The sequence below is a fragment of the Narcine bancroftii genome, chromosome 4, assembly GCF_036971445.1.
Source record: "Narcine bancroftii isolate sNarBan1 chromosome 4, sNarBan1.hap1, whole genome shotgun sequence".
Taxonomy (NCBI): Eukaryota; Metazoa; Chordata; class Chondrichthyes; order Torpediniformes; family Narcinidae; genus Narcine; species Narcine bancroftii.
The window spans coordinates 187,669,027-187,689,595 of NC_091472.1; the positions used below are offsets into that span (position 1 = coordinate 187,669,027).

A 20,569-nucleotide genomic window follows, 5' to 3' on the forward strand; every position below is an offset into this window, starting at 1 on the left:
CAAGCCTTATGTGACACAGTGCTTCGAGAATATGTGTGTAAGGGAATCTACACCTTGGCCCAACAGGAGGTGCAGAACTGTCACCTATGCACAAAAATTAATAAGAAGGTAATGAGGACAGGGACCATGGGAGGTCAACCATTAGCCATACGCCCTTTTCAAAGTATCCAGATCGACTTCACAGAGTTACCTCAAGTCCAAAGATGGAAGTATCTGTTGGTGGTAATAGATCACTTTACCCGATGGGTGGAAGCCTTCCCAACAGTAAATGCTACAGCCTCTACAGTAGCTCGCCTCCTCCTAGAGCAGATAATCCCCAGATATGGTATAATGGATTCTATAGACTCAGACAGGGGTCCACATTTTTGTTCAAAAATCCAGCAATTGATTTGTAATGCATTACTGGTCTCTTGGAAATTGCATACCCCTTGGCATCCACAAAGCTCAGGGAGGGTTGAACGTATGAATGGAACCCTAAAAATGCAATTGACAAAATTAATGGTGGAAACTAAAATGCCTTGGATAAAGTGTCTGCCCCTGGCTTTATTGAGAATTCGTACTGCCCCACGAAAAGATGTAGGGTTGTCCCCTTATGAAATGATGTTTGGGCTTCCCTTCTGGAGTACAGTTGAGGGGTGTCCCACCTTGGGGGAAGGGGATATATTTGTTAGGAACTATTTACAGGCACTGTCACGCTCTCTTACAGATTTACGAAAGAGAGGACTATTGGCACAAACACCGCCTCTAGACTTTTCTTTACACAAAGTGGAACCAGGAGACTGGATTCTCATCAAGACCTGGAAAACTGAAAAACTCCAGCCCCAGTGGGAAGGTCCATACCAAGTTCTCTTAACTACAGAGGCTGCAGCACGAACAAGAGAGAAGGGGTGGACACACGCATCCAGATTTAAGGGACCTGTAGAGGCGCCTCAGGACCCTGATACGAACTCAGATTGGACTTGTGTTCCTGGAGAAAAACCTCTTACCTTGCGATTTCGCAGAAAGACTTGATTCACAATGTTATTGTTATGTTCTTTGATTTTTCTTAGTTTGCCTATGTCTTTATCAGGTGTGAAATGTAAGAAATGCAGAGACACAGTGGTCCTGTTTCAGGACCGCACTTGGGGAAGAAAGGAGGGTAATTTTATTTCCCATACCTCAGTTCCTGAGAAATGCTGGGCAGAAAATACCACCCAACATCCATATACCCCTTGTGTGGAAAAAGAAGGAAATAATATGGATCATTATATACAGATTCCTAATACCACTCCTTTCCCTCTTAACGGTTGGAAGGGTGACTCAGGCCCACCATGCCCTGATGGACTCTGGTTTTGCATACACCAGCGTACTGTTCCAATTAGAAATTCCACTCCACACTCAAAAGTGCCTGCCCCTTTAAGACAGCCGGACTTAGTTCGAGTCCATCCAAATAACCATGAAAGTTTCGGTCACGCAGTTGGGGGAGATAACCTTTTTGTTGATCTTGCAACTAGAATTGCAGGAACTTTTAATGTAACCAATTGTTGGGTCTGCGGGGGTCCATGGATGTCAGAGCAATGGCCTTGGTGGGGGGAGTCCCTCAATTCATTGACCATGATTTCCCGAATTTGGACAACTAACCGAACGAGATCAAGAGAAACTTGGTCTCTCTCTAACGTCCCCTCTGGTTTTTATTGTCTCTCACGAACCGGCAAATACCCAGTAGGAAAAAGTCCCTGCAAGGCTGTATGGATTCGCATTTCGCCTGGTAATTTCACTTGGTTTCCTAAACCCCTGACTTGGTTCTTATCCACTGTTTTTAAAACTAATTGCCTACCCCTGTCTAATAGCAGTATTCAGCTTTGGAATTGTACCAGTTCCACCATCACAGGACCATACCAATCAAACCCCATTCTTAAAAGAGTTTGGGAACGGGGATATGGAGTATCCCCAGATGGATTATTCTGGGTATGTGGTAATAAAGCTTATACTCGTCTCCCCTTACAGTGGAGTGGAACTTGTTTCCTAGAAATAATCCGCCCAGAATTTTTCCTCCTACCCCACGATCACGGTCATAAATTAGGAGTGAAGATTTTTGATACATTACACCGTCAGCCCTGCTCTAGCACGGTACATTTGGGACAATGGGGAGATGATTGGCCTCCAGAACGCATAATTCAATATTATGGTCCCGCTACATGGGCTCAAGATGGATCCTGGGGTTATCGTACTCCTATTTATATGTTAAATCGCATTATTCGCTTGCAAGCAGTCCTTGAAATTGTTACAAATCAAACAGCTCTAGCCCTGCAATTACTTGCATCCCAGCAAGGTCAAATGCGCTCTGCTATATATCAGAACCGTCTGGCCCTAGACTATCTCCTAGCTACAGAAGGAGGTGTATGTGGAAAGCTTAATTTGACTAACTGCTGCTTACAGATTGATGATAATGGCCAAGCCATTCGAAAAATCGCTGATAATATTCGTACTTTGTCCCATGTACCGGTTCAAACCTGGCATCCTTTTGCAAAATTAAATTGGATGGACAAATGGTTTGGAGGAACCTGGTGGCGTACCTTATTGTGGGTCATCGGAGGTATTTTATTCCTCCTACTTGTTTTGCCCTGTATTATTCCCTGTCTACGCAGCCTGGTGATTTCCATGGTCCAACAGGCTATGCAACCGGGGGAACTGGGAGACCCCGTTAGAATTTTACTTCAGCACGAAATTAATTTATCATGAGACGTTTCTCTTCCCCGAGTTAAAATCCCCATTCATATATATATAATACACACATTTTAAAGAGAGAAAGGGGTGGATTGTTATAGATAGAGAATTTAGGTTAAAATGGCTTAAGTTAAAATGTGATGATTAATCATAAAAAGGGAAGCCAGAACGGACAGGGAGCTTACTAGCAGCCAAGGACAAAAAGTTCAGCTGGATATGTTTTTTTTAAACATATCTTTTCATGGTCATAGTGAGAGACATGCAGGAGACAAAAGATTGATAAGAAGGGTGAGAAACAGAATTTAGTGTATGTAGAGTTCGCAGCGTACGTAACGAACGTGATAATTAAAAATGCAGTTGTACTTAGAATGCTTTTGCAATACTAACCAATTAAAACAGTATTAATAAGAAGGGGAAGGGCAAACAACAAGGGTATAAAAATCAATGCACTGTATGTATCGGGGCTTAACTGGTGAGAAGCCAGTTGAGTCCAACTCTGCAGACTTGTAAATAAAGCTTGTCGTGTCATCAGTTTTAAAGAGACTCATGTGTGAGAAGTTTTATTTCTGACAATGAGGACACGGACATACACATCAGATAGCAATGGGGTGCAGATTTGAAGTGACTGGCCACTGAGAGGTCCTTGCTGTTGCAACAAATAGAGCAAAACTGCTCAATGAAGTGATATTCCAGTCTGTGTCTCATCTCCCTGACGTAGTGGAGGCCACATCACAAACATCAGATGCAGTGAATGATCGGAGATTCACAGGTGAGGCGTTATTTCACTTGGAAGAACTGTTTGGGGTCCTGAATGGTGGTGAGGGAGGAGGTGTAACCAAACGATATCAATAGACTTTCTGTTCACTCCCTCCCCCAGTCTCTCCCTTTTTCTTCTTCCCTTTGCCTCCCTTACTTCAGATCCCCACCCCTTGCTTTCCTCTGCACTCTCCTCCATCACTTCTTCCCCTTCTACCCTCCCACCTGTATCCCATTACCTCTTAGCCTGTGTTTCCCCCCAGCCCACCCCTCACCATTTGATTCAGGCAACTGCCTGATTTTTGGCACTCAGACCCGAATCTTCGACTTCCTTTTGCTTGTTAATGGATGCCGCGTGACCTGCTGAGTTTCTCCAGCATTTTGGTGTACTGTGCTACACCATGGCATCTGCAGATTTTCTTGTTTACCTGGCAAATTAGCATCCCTGGCAATAAATCTCCTTTCTGACAAAACCTGACCATTATTGCACCAAAAAAAAGGCCTTGCCCCAAAGAGAAAAACAAATGGGTAGCTTAAAATTTTTGTTGGAAGTGCATGGATATGAGTCCACTTGAATTAATTACAAAAAATTCATCATTTGCAGAAATGTTTAGCGATCAATGTTAGAATTAACTAAATAATAGAATGGCCTTTATTTGGGATGGCAACAGGCATCTAGAATTTAATAATGGTATTGGGTAGAATGAACATACATTTAGGAAAGGGTATTCATGTTTTGAGGTTGTTGGTACCAGAATAAATAAGGAGGGACCAGTGGATGTTACCTATTGGGACTTCCAGAAAGCCTTCAGTAAATTGCCACGTAGGAGATTACAAAATAAAATTAGAGTAAATACCATAATGGAATAATGTTCGGGTTTTGATGGATATTGGCTTATGTACAGAAAACAGTAGGAATAAAGGGTCATTTTGGGGTGCTGCAACCAATGAGGTGGAGCAGGGATCAGTGTTGAAACTCCAGATGCTCACAATCTATTGTGGTGAACTCCATTATCAAACCAGTGTCCGTAGTTGCGGGCTCCTGCAGGATCAGAGTTCCCAGCGGCTGCGGGGGGGGAGGTGACACAAAGAACTCTGGGAGGGGCATGACTTCAGAGATTAGTTGATTGTGATAGCATGCCAACTGTAATTATTTAAACTCCTGTGAAGATTCCATTAAACAGTTCTGTTGGTTCAGCTCACAGACAACTTCTGTTTTGCTTTAATCACTGCACCACTTGCTACACTATATTAATTATTTGGATGAGGTGCTTAAGTGCATTATATCTGTTTACCTTCGAATATAAAATTAAATATCAATGTAAGCAGTGAGAAGGACACAGAAGCCTCCTTCACATCGCCGATTCCGTGTGGGTTAACCGGCTAATTTAGTGTGTCCATTTCTGGTAATCATGCTGTGTGAAACGTTCCAACCTGGCAGGATGAGTTAAATTCAACCGGGCTCTGATACTTGGAGGCAAGTGTCAGAACCCAGCCAAGTTAACTCATTAATCGCTTTCTGGCGGTGTGAAAGCACAACCTGCTCTCGCATTGTCACCGCTGGAGGAGGGACAGCACCCCCCCCCCCCCATCTTAATTAACCAGGTAAATCAGGGAAAGGCTCCCAAGTGCAGCATGCCCAGTAAGTTTTCCCTCTTCCTAGCAGGGTTGGCAGTGTGAAAGGGGCTAATATGGAATATGTGCAGAAAAGCAAGGTCATTCACTTTGGCAGAAAAAAGTAGATGAGTTTTTTTTCAAAGATGAGATTGAAAAGTGATGTTCAATGGGAGGAGGGTGTTTTTCCCCACACAATTTACTGAGTTAACTCTCAGAAAGGGAAATGGAAATCTCCCCGAGTGTAATGAATTTGAAATTCCTTGCCCAAGGAAGCTATGATAGCTCAGTAGATTCAAGGTAAATATCAATAGATGTTTACAAATAAGAAATAAAGGAATACAATGTTAGTACAGGAAAGTAGTGCCAAAACAAAACATTAGAACAATCTTATTGAAAGGCAGAGGAGGTTCAAGGGGCTAAATTACCCATTGCTGCTCCTACATCTTATGCACATTTATTCTAAATCTGAAAGGTAATAAATTGTTGAAAAGTAATGACACTGTTGAGAATTCTGAAAAACTATTACATACCAAAATTTTGCTATAATTTTGCCATGCATCGTTGATGATGTTCCACAGCTTCTCAAACACAATTTGCTTTGACAATAATGTGCAGTAAGCCAATGCTAAATCGGTGTCAACCACTCGACAGTTGAACATCTGAAAAGAATCACAAGCTTTAATGCTGAAACATAACCTGACCAAAACTGTAAAAGGGAGGGAATTGGTGGCGTTAGGGAGTTAGTGAGTAGAGATACAGGCTGCTAGTGGTGGAATCTGATAAATACAGAAGGTGATAATAGTGGTAATAAGCTATATGGGTGAGATGAAGGACAAATTGCACCTTATGGAATTGAAGGGTAGGTGAACAGAGTCCAAGAGGATGGAACAAGAAGGGGGAGGTGGATGAAAATAGGTGGTGATGGAAGGAGAACAGAAATAGCCTGATAGAAGGAAGTGGGGGGTGGGGAGGGACTCATTATCTTAAACTGAAAAATTCATTGTTCATTTGGCTGTAGACTATCCAGACAGAATGAGGTATTGTTTCTCTAGTTTATATCATGCCTCACTCTAGCAATGGAGAAAACCATGGATGGGCAGGTTGTGTGGTAATGGAAAGGAAATTGAAATGGTATGCAATCATGAACTCAGGATAGCAATGGCAGACAGAGTGCAGATGGGCTTCAAAACAGTCCCCAAATCTACATTTGATCTCTCCAATGCAGAGGAGGCCACATCATGAGTACTGAATGCACTTCAATCTTTGATCATCTAGAAGGGCTGTTTAGGTCACTGAATGGTGTAAGGGAGGAATGCAAGAGCAAGTGTTGCACCACCTCGAGTTGCATGGGAAAGTCGCAGGGGTCATGGAGTGGTGAGTGAGGAGGGATGAACGGACAGAGATTTAAAAAAAATCAATAGATGGATTTCTTATTACTGTGCAACCTATCATTGCTTCAAAACAGAACAATTAATAACTTACATCAGTAAAAAAATAAATGTGATAACAATCAAAGCTACTTCTATTAAGGGAAATAATTTTAACAAGATCACCTTCTTCCAAGGATGATGGCTTTGTATTCCTTAAGTTACAATGAAAGGACTGGAGAAATTGACACTCTTCTCAGTATGCTATTAACTGAAAACAACAAATTTCCCTTTGTAGCAACTGGCATTCTTTCAGTTTTTATATATGACACAGAAATCTCAGGAATTGTAAAGATCTCTAATAATAATCAAGATGAGAAAAGGCCTTCTTATTCACAATTATGCTAGGAGATTGGGCTGTACGATGATATTTATTCAAGTGGCAGCAAAAAAAATCCCAGATTCAATGTTTAGCTTGAACCAAATGAGAAAACTATAAATAATTATAATTTGTTTTAATATGGAATTTAGAAAGATAAGAAAAATAATTTCAATTCCTTCTTATTACCGTTTCATCAATCTCGATGAAATTAGATTTGTGCTAGTAAAATGAAAATAGTGTGGTGGTACGCCATTAGGCAGGCGAACCAGCCCCGCTTGTCATGCACACGGCGGGGCAGCCTGCCAAAATGGTGCCGTCGGGGGTTTCCTCCTGACCTCAGCACCACACTCAGAAGCCCGCACTTGGGGACCCACGTGATGCCGCGGTGACAAAAGGACTTCCCAGCACGGTTCTCAGCCAGGTCCGGGCTGGGAGTATAAGACTAGCCAGGCAGCCTCCAATAAATCAATTTTTGATCACTGAACTCAACCAGTCTGGTTGTGCGATCCTTCAGTTAGCAGTGTAGCCGCAGCTACAATTGGTGAACCGCACAGGTTCAAATGTCTTTGAACCCAACGTGAACTACCTTTCAATCAACGCCATAGCCATCAAGCTTCCTGACTTCTGAGTTCAGGAACCGGAGATCTGGTTCAGCCACGCAGAGGCTCAGTTTCACCTCCACCAGATTTCATCAGATTTGACCAAGTTTTACCATGTGGTCACGACCCGGGACCAGGCCTCCGCCAAACAAATGCTGCACCTCGTTCAGCACCCAACCGCGGAAGATAAGTATGGGACCATCAAGCGTGTGCTCACCGGCTCCCTCGGCTTCTCCAGGCGCCAACGTACCGCTCGGATGCTGCGCCTCGACGCCTTGGAGGACAGAACTCCAATTGAGTTGATGGACGAGATGCTCGCGCTCATGGGCGATCACACCAACTGCCCACTCTTCGAGCATTTCTTCCTCGACCATCTGCCTGAAGACATCCGGCCATTACTGTCCCAAGAGCACTTTGTCGACCCTAGAAAGGTCGCTAAAAAGGCTCAGGAGCTATGGCTCGAAATATTCCCGGAGGGCTCAGCAGTCCAGCAGGTTACGAGTCATGGGCATGACCACGCCAAGCCTTCCTCTAGCGCTGTGGTGGAACATCTGGCCCCTGCAGGGGCCTCAAAGAGCATAGCCAGAAGCAAGTCATCCACTTCAGGCCTCTGCTTCTTCCACCAGCGCTGGGTAGCCAAGGCTCGGAAGTGTCGTCAGCCCTACGCGTTCCAGGGAAATGAGCAGGCCAGCCTTAATGGTGCTGTTAATGGCGGCGGCGGCTGGCCTAGAACACAGCCTTCTCTACCTGCGGGATTCAGTCAGCGGCCGATACTTCCTCGTCAACACTGGGGCCCAGATCAGCATCATCCCAGCCACAGCCATCGAGTCCCGGAACCGACCTCGAGGACCTCCCCTCCGTGCAGCCAATTCTACGGAGACCCAAACATATGGAGACAAGACCGTCCACTTCCAGATCGGCCAGCGGAAGTTCTCATGGAGGTTCACCGTTTCGTCCCTTCCAACCGCCATCCTGGGTGTCGACTTCCTCCTCGGCCACGGACTCCTGGTCGACATAGGAGATAGGCGACTGATAGATGCCCGTATCTTCCAATCCGTTCGCCTCAATGCCTCCCGCACAGAGCAGCCGCAGATGGCCACAGTCAGCATGCCCAAGGACGAGCTTCAGCGTATCCTGGACGAGTGTCCATGCTTCCTCAAGCTGCAGTTCTCCGCCGCCTCACCATGCCACAGGGCGTTTCATTACATCCCCACCCAAGGCCCGCCGGTCCATGCCAAGACACTCCAGCTTCCGCCGGATAAGCTCCAGATAGTGAAGGAAGAGTTCTCGCATCTGCAGGAGCTGGGGATCATTCAATGCTCCAACAGTCCTTGGGTCTCACCACTCCACCTAGTCCCGAAAGCCTCAGGTGGCTGGCGCCCCTGCGGAGATTATCGACGGCTTAACCACGCGACAGCATCTGACAGTTACCCGATCCCTCACATCCGTGACTTTACGGCCAACCTGCATGGCGCGAGGGTATTCTCCAAGGTCGACCTGGTGCGCGGATATCACCAAATCCCAGTGCACCCCGAGGACATACCCAAAATGGCCATCACCACCCCCTTCGGCTTGTTTGAGTTCCTACGCATGCCGTTCGGGCTCAAGAACACCACCCAGACCTTTCAGCGCCTTAAGGACAGTGGGCATGGATTTGAATTTTGTATTCATTTACCTGGACGACATCCTTGTCGCCAGCAGAGACCGGGCACAACTCAAGTCTCACCTGCACACGTTCTTCTCCTGACTGGGCGACTTCGGCCTAACGATCAATCTGGCCAAGTGCCAGTTTGGGAAAGAGTTCATGGAGTTCCTGGGCCATACCATCACGGTCGAAGGAGCCACACCTACCACTATGAAGGTTGCTGCAATCAGGGAGTTCCCACGCCCGGACAACCTCAAGGGGCTACAGGAGTTCGCGGGTATGATCAATTTCTATAACCGCTTCATTCCAGGCACTGCACACATCAAGCAGCCACTTTGCCCTCATCGCAGGCAAAGACAAGACACTCACCTGGACTCCAGAGACCAGCAGGGCATTCAAAGCCACAAAAGATGCCCTCGCAAATGCTACCCTGCTCATCCACCCACGCACTGACCTGCATATGGCGCTCTCCGTTGATGCCTCTGCCACAGTCGTTGGCGCCGTCCTGGAGCAGCAGGTGAATGGACAGTGGAAACCACTGGCATTCTTTAGCCGTCTTCTTCGCCTGCCAGAGTGCAAATACAGCGCTTTTGATCGTGAGTTGCTGGGCATGTACCTGGCAATGTATCTTTTCCACTATTTCTTGGAGGGGAGGCCTTTCACCATTTTTACCGACCACAAACCCCTCACTCAGGCACTCGCTATGGCAAGAGATCCCTGGTCGTCCGCCAACAGCGTCACCTCTCCTTCATGTCGGAGTTCACCACCGACATTCGGCACAAGGCGGGGAAAGACAACGTGGTCACCAACGCACTCTCATGACCGGCCATTTGCACGCTGACACCCGGCCTTAACTTCGACCAGCTTGCCTGGGATCAGAAGTCCAACGAAGAACTTCAAGACTGTCATCACGGACCTGCGGTTCCAGGACCTCCCGACTCCTCACAGTGAGGGCACCATCCTGTGCGATGTCTCCATGGGCACCCCGCGACCACTGGTTCCCCAGCAGTGGCGCAGGCAAGTCTTCCACCATATCCATGACTTTTCCCAACCTTCCATCAGGTCCATGGTCCGTATGGTGGCAGAACGTTTCGTCTGGCATTGGCTTCAGAAGCAAATTCCAGACTGGGCCAGCTTTCCAAGGTATAAAGACACACCAGAGCGTCCATACAAGATTTTGAACATGTCCGGGAACGGTTCAGCCACATACATGTGGACATTGTCGGACCCTTACCCATTTCCCGAGGTAACCTTTACCTTTTCACAATAGTAGTCCACACCACTTGTTGGCCCAAGGTGATCCCAATGCCAGATGCCTCCATGGACTCCTGCTCCCAAGCGCTTTTGAACAGTTGTGCCCGGTTCGGCATCCAGAACCACCTCACCAATGATCAGGGCGGCCAGTTCACCTCTGTGCTCGGGGCAAAGCTCGCTAACAGGCTGGGGATCGAGCTACATCACACCACAGCCTATCACCCACAGGCCAATGGGCTAGTCGAGCGATTGCACCGCCTCCTTAAGTCGGCACTTATGGCCCGTCTCTCCGGCCCCAACTGGGTGGATGAGCTGCCTTGGGTGCTCCTAGGCATCCGCTCAACACCCAAAGATGATGCCCAGGCATCATCAGCCAAGCTGGTCTACGGTCCACCACTAGCCATACCTGGTGAGTTCGGCAATGCACCTCACAACCCCCAGCAGTCATCGTACGGTCTACTTCCCCGCCTCTGGGCCCAGTTGGACTCCTTCACACCCCCACCGCCACCCAGACACGGCACATGGGCTTCTTTTGTCCCCAGCGAGCTGTACTCCACAGAGTACGTTTTTATCAGGTGGGGCCCGTCCGCAGCACCTGTACAAAATCCATACAAAGGGCCGTACAAAGTCATCCAGCATTCAAGATCCACTTTCACACTGGACATCGGTGGTAAGAGGGAACTGTTTACGGTGGACAGGTTGAAGCCAGCCCACCTCGACTCCACCGAACCAGTAGCTGTGGGCCAACCCAAGAAGCGAGGCCGCCCATCAAAAAAGGACATTGGCGCTGGTTCTGGGGCGGTGGGGGGGGGTGGCTGTGTGCAGTACGCCATTAGGCAGGCGAACCAGCCCCACTTGTCATGCACGCAGCAGGGCAGCTGGCCAAAATGGCGCCATCGGGGGTTTCCTCCCGACCTCGGCACTGGGCTCAGAAGCCCGAACTTGGGGACCCACCTGACGCCCCAGTGATGTCGGGGCCCCCCAGCACAGTTCTCAGCCAGGTCCGGGCTGGGAGTATAAGACCAGCCAGGAAGCCTGCAATAAATCAGTTTTGCTCACTGAACTCAACCAGTCTGGTTTTGTGATCCTTCAGTTAGCAGTGTAGCCGCCGCTACAGTAGAATCACTAATAGCTTCAACAAATCCTTGGTATTGGATTTCTTACAGTGAGTTTCATATAGAAAAATGGTCAGTTTTCAAAAATTCTGTCAGTCATCCAACATTTAGATCAGGACAATCAACAGGCTTATTGTCATGTACAATAAAATACAAAGTACATATTGTTACTTGCTGCAGCCAAACAAGTACATAAAAATAATTATAACTCTAATTCAATTCAATTAAAAGAGACAATAAATTTCCTGCCCATGTCGAGATGATTTATCTTGGTCAAGGTAAAGTTTAATTTTTAATTTAATTTAGACATACAGCACAGTAACAAGCCCTTTCGGCCCACGTGTCCGTGCTGCCCAATTACACCCAAATGACCTACAACCCTAGTATACTTTGAACAGTGGGAGGAAACCAGAGCACCTGGAGTAAACCCACATAAATATGGGGAGAAGGTACAAAGTCTTTAAAGACAGCGCTGGATTCAAACACTGGTTACTGGTGCTGTAACAACAATGCATTAAGAGGGCTGTTCAAAGTTGGCAAATTAGCTTTAGTACAAAGTTGGTTTGAGTGCATGAGGAGCAAAAAGGTGTAGAATCACACTTCATATTTCACATGGTCATCCAGCAACTCTGGTGGAAATGCATTGACCTGCATCTATAGAAAGTAAATTAAATAGTCATCAACACATACTGCCAAGGTGGATAACTTACAGTGGAATGTCCGATGCAACTTTACCTTATGCAACAATACTTGTGAATTCTTCTGGACCATCGAAAAGACTACGTTTCCAATTTCAATAACATAATTCTTTACTTCCTTTATGTCTTGTCCCTTAAAAAGCTATGTATAGAAAAGAAGAAATTAATCTCTTGTGTATCAATAACCAGTTTTAGATTCTGATAAAAATAAAGAAGCCCACTCAAGTGATCGATTTGTTCCAATCCATCTTTCCTCATTTCCCTGCAATTTATTCTTTCTCATACATGGTTGTCAACTTCCTTTTGATTCTTTTTGCTATTAATCTACATCAAGGATAATTTATGGTCTCCAATGAACCCATTGGCACATCATTAGAATGTGGGAGTAAACCCACATGGTCACAGCTTGAACTTGCAAACTCCATTTACATAAAAAAATATTTCAATCTGCAAGGGTCCATGTTTACCTCTCTGATAGAATTACCACATAGCGGTCGGGCTCAATCTCTTTTTCCTCATAAGAATCAATCGGTAGTTGGGAAGCAACTTTTTTTGCTGGAATTGTGCAAAATAGCAACAGCTGGCACATCTTATGAAACTGAGACTATAGAAGGTAACTGTAAAAGTCTAAAACTCCAAATGCCAGAAATCTGAACCACCCGAGAATCTGGACTCTCAAACATTTTAAATTTAGCATGTGTCCAAGCATACGCAAACGCCACAGATGCGCAGCTGCAACAAGCGACCATGCTTAATACAGGTAATCTTATCACAAAGAAATTCATTTGTATACAGTATTTTTTTTTTTACAATGTTCATTTTCAACCATTACACCCTCTTTATTTGTAGTGAAAAGTGTTTACATTTTTGTCGTGTTGACGTTATTTTTCTTTAAACTGCTTGTTTTGATAAATGAAGCGTGCTGTATTTGCTAATGAATAAACTATCAAAATGTACCTGTTCATCTCTTTTTTATTCCTCCTTAAAAGTACTGCCAGAGAATCTCCAAAATCAAAATATCCAGCCTGACCCAATCCCCAAGCAGTCTGAATTTTAGGACTTTATTGTATTAATCAAGATAAAAATCACATCAAACAGTAATTTGAGTCAACATGATCATAAACAAGTTCTGTGCCTAGTAGTGTCTGCCAGTAAACTACCTCCCTGCCCCCCCCACAAAAAACATTCTCAAAGCCTTTCCAACATTTACAAGGTACAGGTCAGGAATATGGTGGAAAATTCTTCACTTTCCTTGATGAATACAGTTCCAGCAACATTCAAAACATTCACTAACATCCAAGACAGACTACACTACTGGACCCCCTTCCACTCCGCTGAGGATCACTGTTTCTACCATCTAGACACTCTGCCCTTGATGCCTATGAGAATGTACTGTAACAGTGCCCAAACTAATGAAGTCCAGAAATGAAGCAAAAGATTGATATCAGCACCAACTGTATCTCCTCATCCAAGTCAAACACTTACTGTTGTGCCTTCATCATTTCTGTCTGGACGCTGAAACTAATGAATCTCATTGTGGAAGCTACTTCACCACAACAACCTTCTCTTATTATTGAGTTATTTTTAAGGATAACAAAGTCCAGCTTTCCCAGCAACATCCATATTATTTTACTGAACAAATACAAATGATAAATTACACATATTTAATATAACAAATAGACAATGTTCCAAACCTACCATTTTACTCAGCACTGAACTCATATTGTTTGACACAAAATGTTGATGACAGCTTCCAAAAGAGTTGATGGTCAGCTGCAGAGCAAGTTGTAATTGACTATATTCCTGTAAATTCTGAAGTAGGTTGGTCAAGGGTGTACAAATTGGCTTCAAAGGGTTCTGGCCTGTGTTTAACATAAATTAGAGTTTTTGTTTAAAAATCCATACGGGTATAAACTGTAAAATAAAAGGGTTTAAAAGTCTTGCTGTGCACTTTACATTTTCAATATAGACTTGATAAAGTATACTGCTATTAAGTGTGCCATTTTCTCTCTCTCTGCATTGCACAATCAATGCAAGCCTTCCATAATGTGAAGCCATCTTAGAAATTGATGTATGAAATTTAAATAACTTTAACTTAGATGTTAAGTATAAATGATCTCAGGGCAATATTAATTCTGGTTGATTGTTACCCAGTAACTCATTTTCCAGGACTTGTAGATACACAATTTCAGAATCAGGTTTAGACTTAGTTATCTTGACATAATCATAGCTCATTTCACACAGGAAAACAAGGGTATCTGTTGTATCCACAGCAGACAGGGAAGGTTCTCCTTATTGTATATGATAGAAAAGTCATCACCAGGGTCCTCAGAAACGTTCTGATCCTCCCACCAAATGCTCCCCCCCCCACCCCACCCCCAGTTATCAAAGCACTGCTCCTTGATTGATGGTACGAATTCTCCTCACTTAAAGGTTCATTGTACATGATCTACCTCACATGACAATTCCATGAAAAATACAAAAAGTTACAACCAGCATACATGATCTTTCTCAACCTCACTAAAATCTTTGACCCAATCAATAGAGAGGGACAGTGGAAACCCCCAGTAAATTCAGTTGCCCACAGAAATCCATCTTTTTCTTTTGCTTGCACCAAGACAGCATAGAAATTGATATGCAATGCCCTCCATAATGTTTGGGACAGATACACTTTTTACCTTATTTGCCCTGTGCTCCACAGTTTTAAATTTGTAATCAAACAATTCACATGTGATTACAGTTCACATTCCAGATTTTATCCATTTGTATATATTTTGGTTTGACTATTTAGAACAGTGGTTTTCAAACTTTTTCTTTCCACCCACATACCACCTTAAGAATCCTTTACTAATCACAGAGAACCGATGGCATAGGGATTACATAAGGTGGTACGTGAGTGGAAAGAAAAAGTTTGAACACCACTGATTTAGAGCTTACAGCACTTTTTATACATATTGTAGTTACCCATTTTAGGGCACCATAATGTTTGGCTTCCCAAATATTCGTGATTACTCAGGTATGCCTAATTGCTTTATTATATAAGAGAGCTAGGCTTGCTTCTAAGCTTTTGATCACCTTTAGAGTCGGTAGTTGCCATTTTTCAACATGAGGATGAGAATTGTATGAATGAAAGTCAATGCTGCCATTATGAGACTGAAGAACAAGAATAAACAGCAAGAAACATTATCCAAACCTTATGATTATCAAAATCAACAGTTTGGAACATCATTAATAAGAAGGAGCATTTTGGTGAGCTCAGTAATCGCAAAGGGGCTGGCAGGCCAAGGAAAAACTCCACTACTAATGAAGAAAAATCCCCAAACGCCTGTCTGTCAGATCAGAAACACTCTTCAGGAGGCAGGTGTAGATGTGTCAATGACCACTATCTGCAGAAGACTTCATGAACAGAAATACAGAGGCTACACTGCAAGGTGAAAAAGACTAGTTAGCCACAGAAACAGGATGGGCAGATTACAGTTTGCCAAGAAGTATTTAAAAGTGCCTGCAGAATTTTGGAAAAAAAGGTTTTGTGGACAGATGAGACCAAGATTAACCCATATAAGAGTGATGGCAAGAGCAAAATATGGAGATGTAAAGGAATTGCCCAAGATCCAAATCATATGAAACATGGCCTGGGCCTGGCCACAGGTACTGGCGCGCTTCTCTTCATTGATGATGTAACTGCTGATGGCAGTAGCAAAATGAATTCTGAAGTGTATAGAAACATCTTATCTGCTCAAGTTTGAGCAAATCCCTCTAAACTCATTGATGGTGCTTCATCCTACAGCATGGCAATGATACTGCTAAAGCAACAAAGGAGTTTTTCAAAGCTAAAAACTGGAAAATTTTTGAGTGGCCAAATCAGATACCCGATCTAAATCCAATTGAGCATATCATCCATCTGCTGAAAAGTAAACATAAGGGGACAAGCCCCTGAAACAAGCAGGAGCTGAAGATGGCTGCAGTGGAGGCCTGGCAGCGAAGATACTCAGCACCTGGGGATGCCTATGAATCACAAATTTCAAGTAGTCATTGCATGCAAGGGATATGCAAACAAGTACTAAACATGACTAATATACATACCATTGCTATGTCCCAAATATTATGGTGCCCAGAAATGAGGGGACTCTGTATAAAAATGCTGTAATTTCTACATGGCAAAACCAAACTGTTTACAAACCTTGAATAAAATCTGGAATGTGTACTTTAATCACATGTGAATCACTTGATTACAAAGTTAAAACTGTGGAACACAAGGGCAAACAAAAGGAAAAAAGAAACCTGTCTTTGCCCCAAACATAATGGTCCACAATCAGATCTCAATGAAACCTCATACTAAATTATGCTGCTTCAATGCTTTGACACTTGGTTCAATATTTCTTGTTACAATCTTCTCATGGGATTTGATTTACTTTCCAAACTACTGTAAATAGAAAACTGCTCAACCAATGGTGACCATACCCCAGAACCAAGGCTATCCAAATATTAGTACTCAAGCTGTAGTAAAGCATCACATTTACATGCATTTGGGAGACCAAGCTCCTAGCCCCCGTCAACACTTTCACTGAAGCAGACAAGACAAGAGAAGGTACAGTCAACATCTGCAAGGAAAAGATATCAGTGGTCTAAGACAGTCATTCTCAACCATTTTTTTGGCTATGGTCCCCTCGGTCTCTGCTCAAAGTTTATGGGCCTCTTCCCTGTGAAGCAGTCAAGTTTAGTTGGTTTCATCCATAATTCTCTCCTACGAATGAGATAAAAAACAGAAAAATTATTTTATGGTTTCAGGCCCCCCTCCCTTAAATGTGCTATGGCCCCCATGAGGGCCATATGGTCCCCGATGAAGATGGCTGCTTCAAAACATGGCCACGCAATGATAGTGGCTTATAGCAAGACCCTTGGATGCCTCCTCTTAGTGAAAATGAACTTTGCCTTCAATGTATCCTCTCTGCCTTTGGTTGATTGATTAACAGAGTGTTTAAAAGTCAAGAATTCGGACCAAACCAAAGATCTTGGCCTAAAAGGGATCTCTGCTTTCCTTTTCTTTCCAGTTAGGAGGGGAAATTTCACTCCAAAAATCTCCAATGGTTCTGAACTCAAGCTGAATTAACCCGTGGACAGGTATCAACAACACTATCTTCGCAAACTCAAATCAATATCTTCTCCCAGGCCAACATTTCAGGTATTGAAGTCCTGGTTATGCTCAGTCAGCGATATTGGGCAAGCCTCAGTGCTCTCAGGCCTGATACCGAAGCCCCATTACAGACATTCTTTTCAGAGCTACGACACAGATGAAGATTTCCAAGTAGACAGAGGAAAAGATTCAAAGATATGCCTCCTTGCAAAAATGAGACATTGTCCAGAGGTCCAATCATGAGGAGTGGGTAGCAGGACATCGACCTTCAGGGATCCTGGACCAAGAGAACTACAAACAGTTTAAAAAAGGAAAAAGTAAACAATAAAAACAACAAGAGCAAATAATTAAGGGCTCCTACCTTGAAATAATGGGCAAGAAGAATACTAATCAAGCAAAGTGGAAGGATTGGTTAGCACCAAGACATCTTGGAGGCCAAGATGTCGACGCCGAGTCCAGAATTGAAGCCCAGGAGGTCCAATCGGCGGAGGCGTGACCTGCCGAGTGCAACTGAAGCTTGGCCAGGAGGACAATGGAAGGTGAGGCCGACCCTGGGAGGAGGGGTGAGACGATTCTTGACCGTTCGTCGGGAGTTGAAGGACCTGCAGAGGGATCTGAACTTCAGGGAGGGAGGGTGGATTTCATTCTCCATCCCCAACAAAGAGCGAAGTGCGCCCGGGAGCGGAATGCAATGAGCGCCGAACATGACCTGCAGGAGGATGCGGGAGATATCGGCCCCGCGTCCAATGGAGATCACAGCGAGGCTGGAATCGATGAGGAGGATGGAGTCAGCATCGGGGAAAAATCAGGGAAGGCCCGGGATCTACAGTGAGAGCAAGTCAGCGTCAACGAGAGGGGAAGGGGGCATGAAGCCCTCACTGCAAGATATTCTACAGGCCATGAAAAGAATGGAGGAGAGGCTGGCCAGGGACTTGAAGGAAAAAACAGGAGAGTTATATAACAAAATGGACAGATGGGAAAGTGCCATAAATGGACTGTCAGGAAGGGTATCATTATCAGAAGGAGATAATGAGGATAGAATAAATAAACTGGAGAAAGAGGTCGCCACATGGAAGGAAGAAAACGGACACCTCTAACAAAGATTCAGAAAATCATGGCCAAAGATTGTGGGGTTGCCGGAGGTTAAAGAAGGGAGGAGCCCAGTAGCATTTTTTTTCCAAACGCTGGCTGCCTGAGGTCCTGGGAAGGGAGAAATTGGGGGAGTTGGTGGAGGTAGAGAGGGTTCATCGGTCCCCATTCCTGCGCTCCAGTCAGACCACACTCAATAGCTGGTGAAGCTATTCTGTCATCAGAACCATGAGAAAATATTGAGTATAGCGGCAGTCAGGGCGAAGGCAAGTTGGGGTGCGGGCAATGGAGTTAGACAGCGATAAAATCTTATTTTACCCAGACATAAGTCTGGCACTCCTAAAAATTCCTAAAGGAATTTGAGCCAATAGAAAGAATGCCCAACCAGAAAGGACACAAAAGTGTCCTGATATCCAGCAACACTAAAAATTGTAATGCCAGGAGGCAACAGAAAGTTCTTGTCAGAGGCCAACGAGGCCCGGAAATTTGTGAAACAGCTGCCTGTTTGTAAGAAATAGTATATATGTGGATGGTGCCAAATGGATAACATTAACGTTTTTGTTGTATACAAGAATATATTGCAACTAATAGTCATATATAAGAATAGCAATAATGAACTCAATTGTTTGTAATGTAAATATACTACTGGGAAAATTTGTGGAAAAGGAAATGGTCCGGGGGGACTTATGGGTGAGGGTGGAGGGGTGTGGGAGGTAGATGAGTGCAAATTGCACAGCCTGTGGAAAGGAGGGGGGATGGTGATGACGCAGAGGGTGGCCCTTGCTTCTGTTCTATTTTCTCATGGTTTGTCACAGACCTGACGGCTGGAGCAGACAGCTGGAGGAATAGGGCTGGGCGAGTGTTGGACATGGGGCGGTACAGGTATGGGGAAAGCACAGATCTGGAAGTCTCTGGGGCAATGACTAAGAGTATAAAATACGTCAACAGCTTGAACAGAACGGTGAAGAGGAGAAGAGTCTTGGTGCACATTAAAAAAAAGTGGAAGCGGATCTTTTTCCAAGAAACACATCTGATGGAGCGGGAACACCAAAAACTAAAAAGGGGAAGGATGGGCCAAGTAATATCCTCTTCATTAAGCACACATGCAAGGCAAAATGTGATCACAGACAGAACAGGAAGATTTGTAATGGTGCACTGTCAGATACATTCAGAATTCTGGACCTTAGTAAATGTGTATGTCCTCATCTTTGATGATGAAAACTTCATACAGAACACTTTCCTAAGATTGGCAGAGGGAAAGGAGAACATCCTGATTTTGGGTGGGTGAGGGGTGGGGGGGGGGGGGGGGGGGGAGAAGAAACACTTCCATTTTTATCTGGATCCTGTCCTAGGTTAGTCAACAAAGAAAATAACTAAAACAAAGGCAGCAAGGGCTACTATTGGCTATATGAAGGAGCTGAAACTGATAGAAGTGTGGGGGTGGAAACATTTGAGGGAGAGGGATTACTCCTACTCAAAGCAACATGTCTCCTACTCTACAATAGATCTTTTTCTTGGCTTCAGCCCATATCAAGGGTAGAATCATGGAGGTGGAGTACGTAGCAAGACTTCTCTGAGAAATGCCAGATAAGCAGCATACAGATGGCGTCTTAATACATTGCTGCTGAGGAAGCCGGAGTTTTGTAGTTTTATAAGAGCACAGATAGACATGGTCTGTGAGGCCAAATGTTCCTCCACTCCAGACAAATTCCTCCTTTGGGACACTCTCAAAGCGTATTTGACACTCTCAAAGCATACACCAAAACAGTTAAAAAGAAATATGAGAGAGGTGGACGAATTGGAACAGGAAATTACTCATTTCGAGAAAGATTTCCAAAATTCAGGTTCGGAGGGCCATTACAGGGCTTTAACAAATAGGAAACTGAAATCTAACATGCTCCAAATGTATAGTATGGAAAAGGCCATAATCTTTTTTTCTTTGGCTTGGCTTCGCAGACGAAGATTTATGGAGGGGTAATGTCCACGTCAGCTGCAGGCTCGTTTGTGGCTGACAAGTCTGATGAGGGACAGGCAGACACGGTTGCAGTGGTTGCAAGGGAAAATTGGTTGGTTGGGGTTGGGTGTTGGGTTTTTCCTCCTTTGTCTTTTGACAGTGAGGTGAGCTCTGCGGTCTTCTTCAAAGGAGGTTGCTGCCCGCCGAACTGTGAGGTGCCAAGATGCATAGTTTGAGGCGATATCAGCCCACT

At 44.5% G+C, this 20,569-nt stretch overlaps 1 protein-coding gene and 1 long non-coding RNA gene across 2 annotated transcripts in view; one reads left to right on the forward strand and one right to left on the reverse strand.

Annotated features, from left to right (window-relative positions):
* Positions 1 to 20,569, reverse strand: part of kntc1 (kinetochore associated 1) — a 207,699-nt gene that overhangs the window by 72,371 nt on the left and 114,759 nt on the right. Inside the window, exons 39-41 of the mRNA XM_069933231.1 lie at positions 13,838 to 14,001; positions 12,177 to 12,281; positions 5,610 to 5,738 (exon numbers count right to left, since the gene is read on the reverse strand). Coding sequence (XP_069789332.1) covers positions 5,610 to 5,738; positions 12,177 to 12,281; positions 13,838 to 14,001 — 398 coding nt within the window. The remainder of the gene's footprint in view (positions 1 to 5,609; positions 5,739 to 12,176; positions 12,282 to 13,837; positions 14,002 to 20,569) is intronic.
* Positions 1 to 20,569, forward strand: part of LOC138761323 (uncharacterized) — a 70,494-nt gene that overhangs the window by 5,042 nt on the left and 44,883 nt on the right. Inside the window, exon 2 of the long non-coding RNA XR_011356258.1 lies at positions 707 to 3,475. This is a non-coding gene — a long non-coding RNA (uncharacterized lncRNA). The remainder of the gene's footprint in view (positions 1 to 706; positions 3,476 to 20,569) is intronic.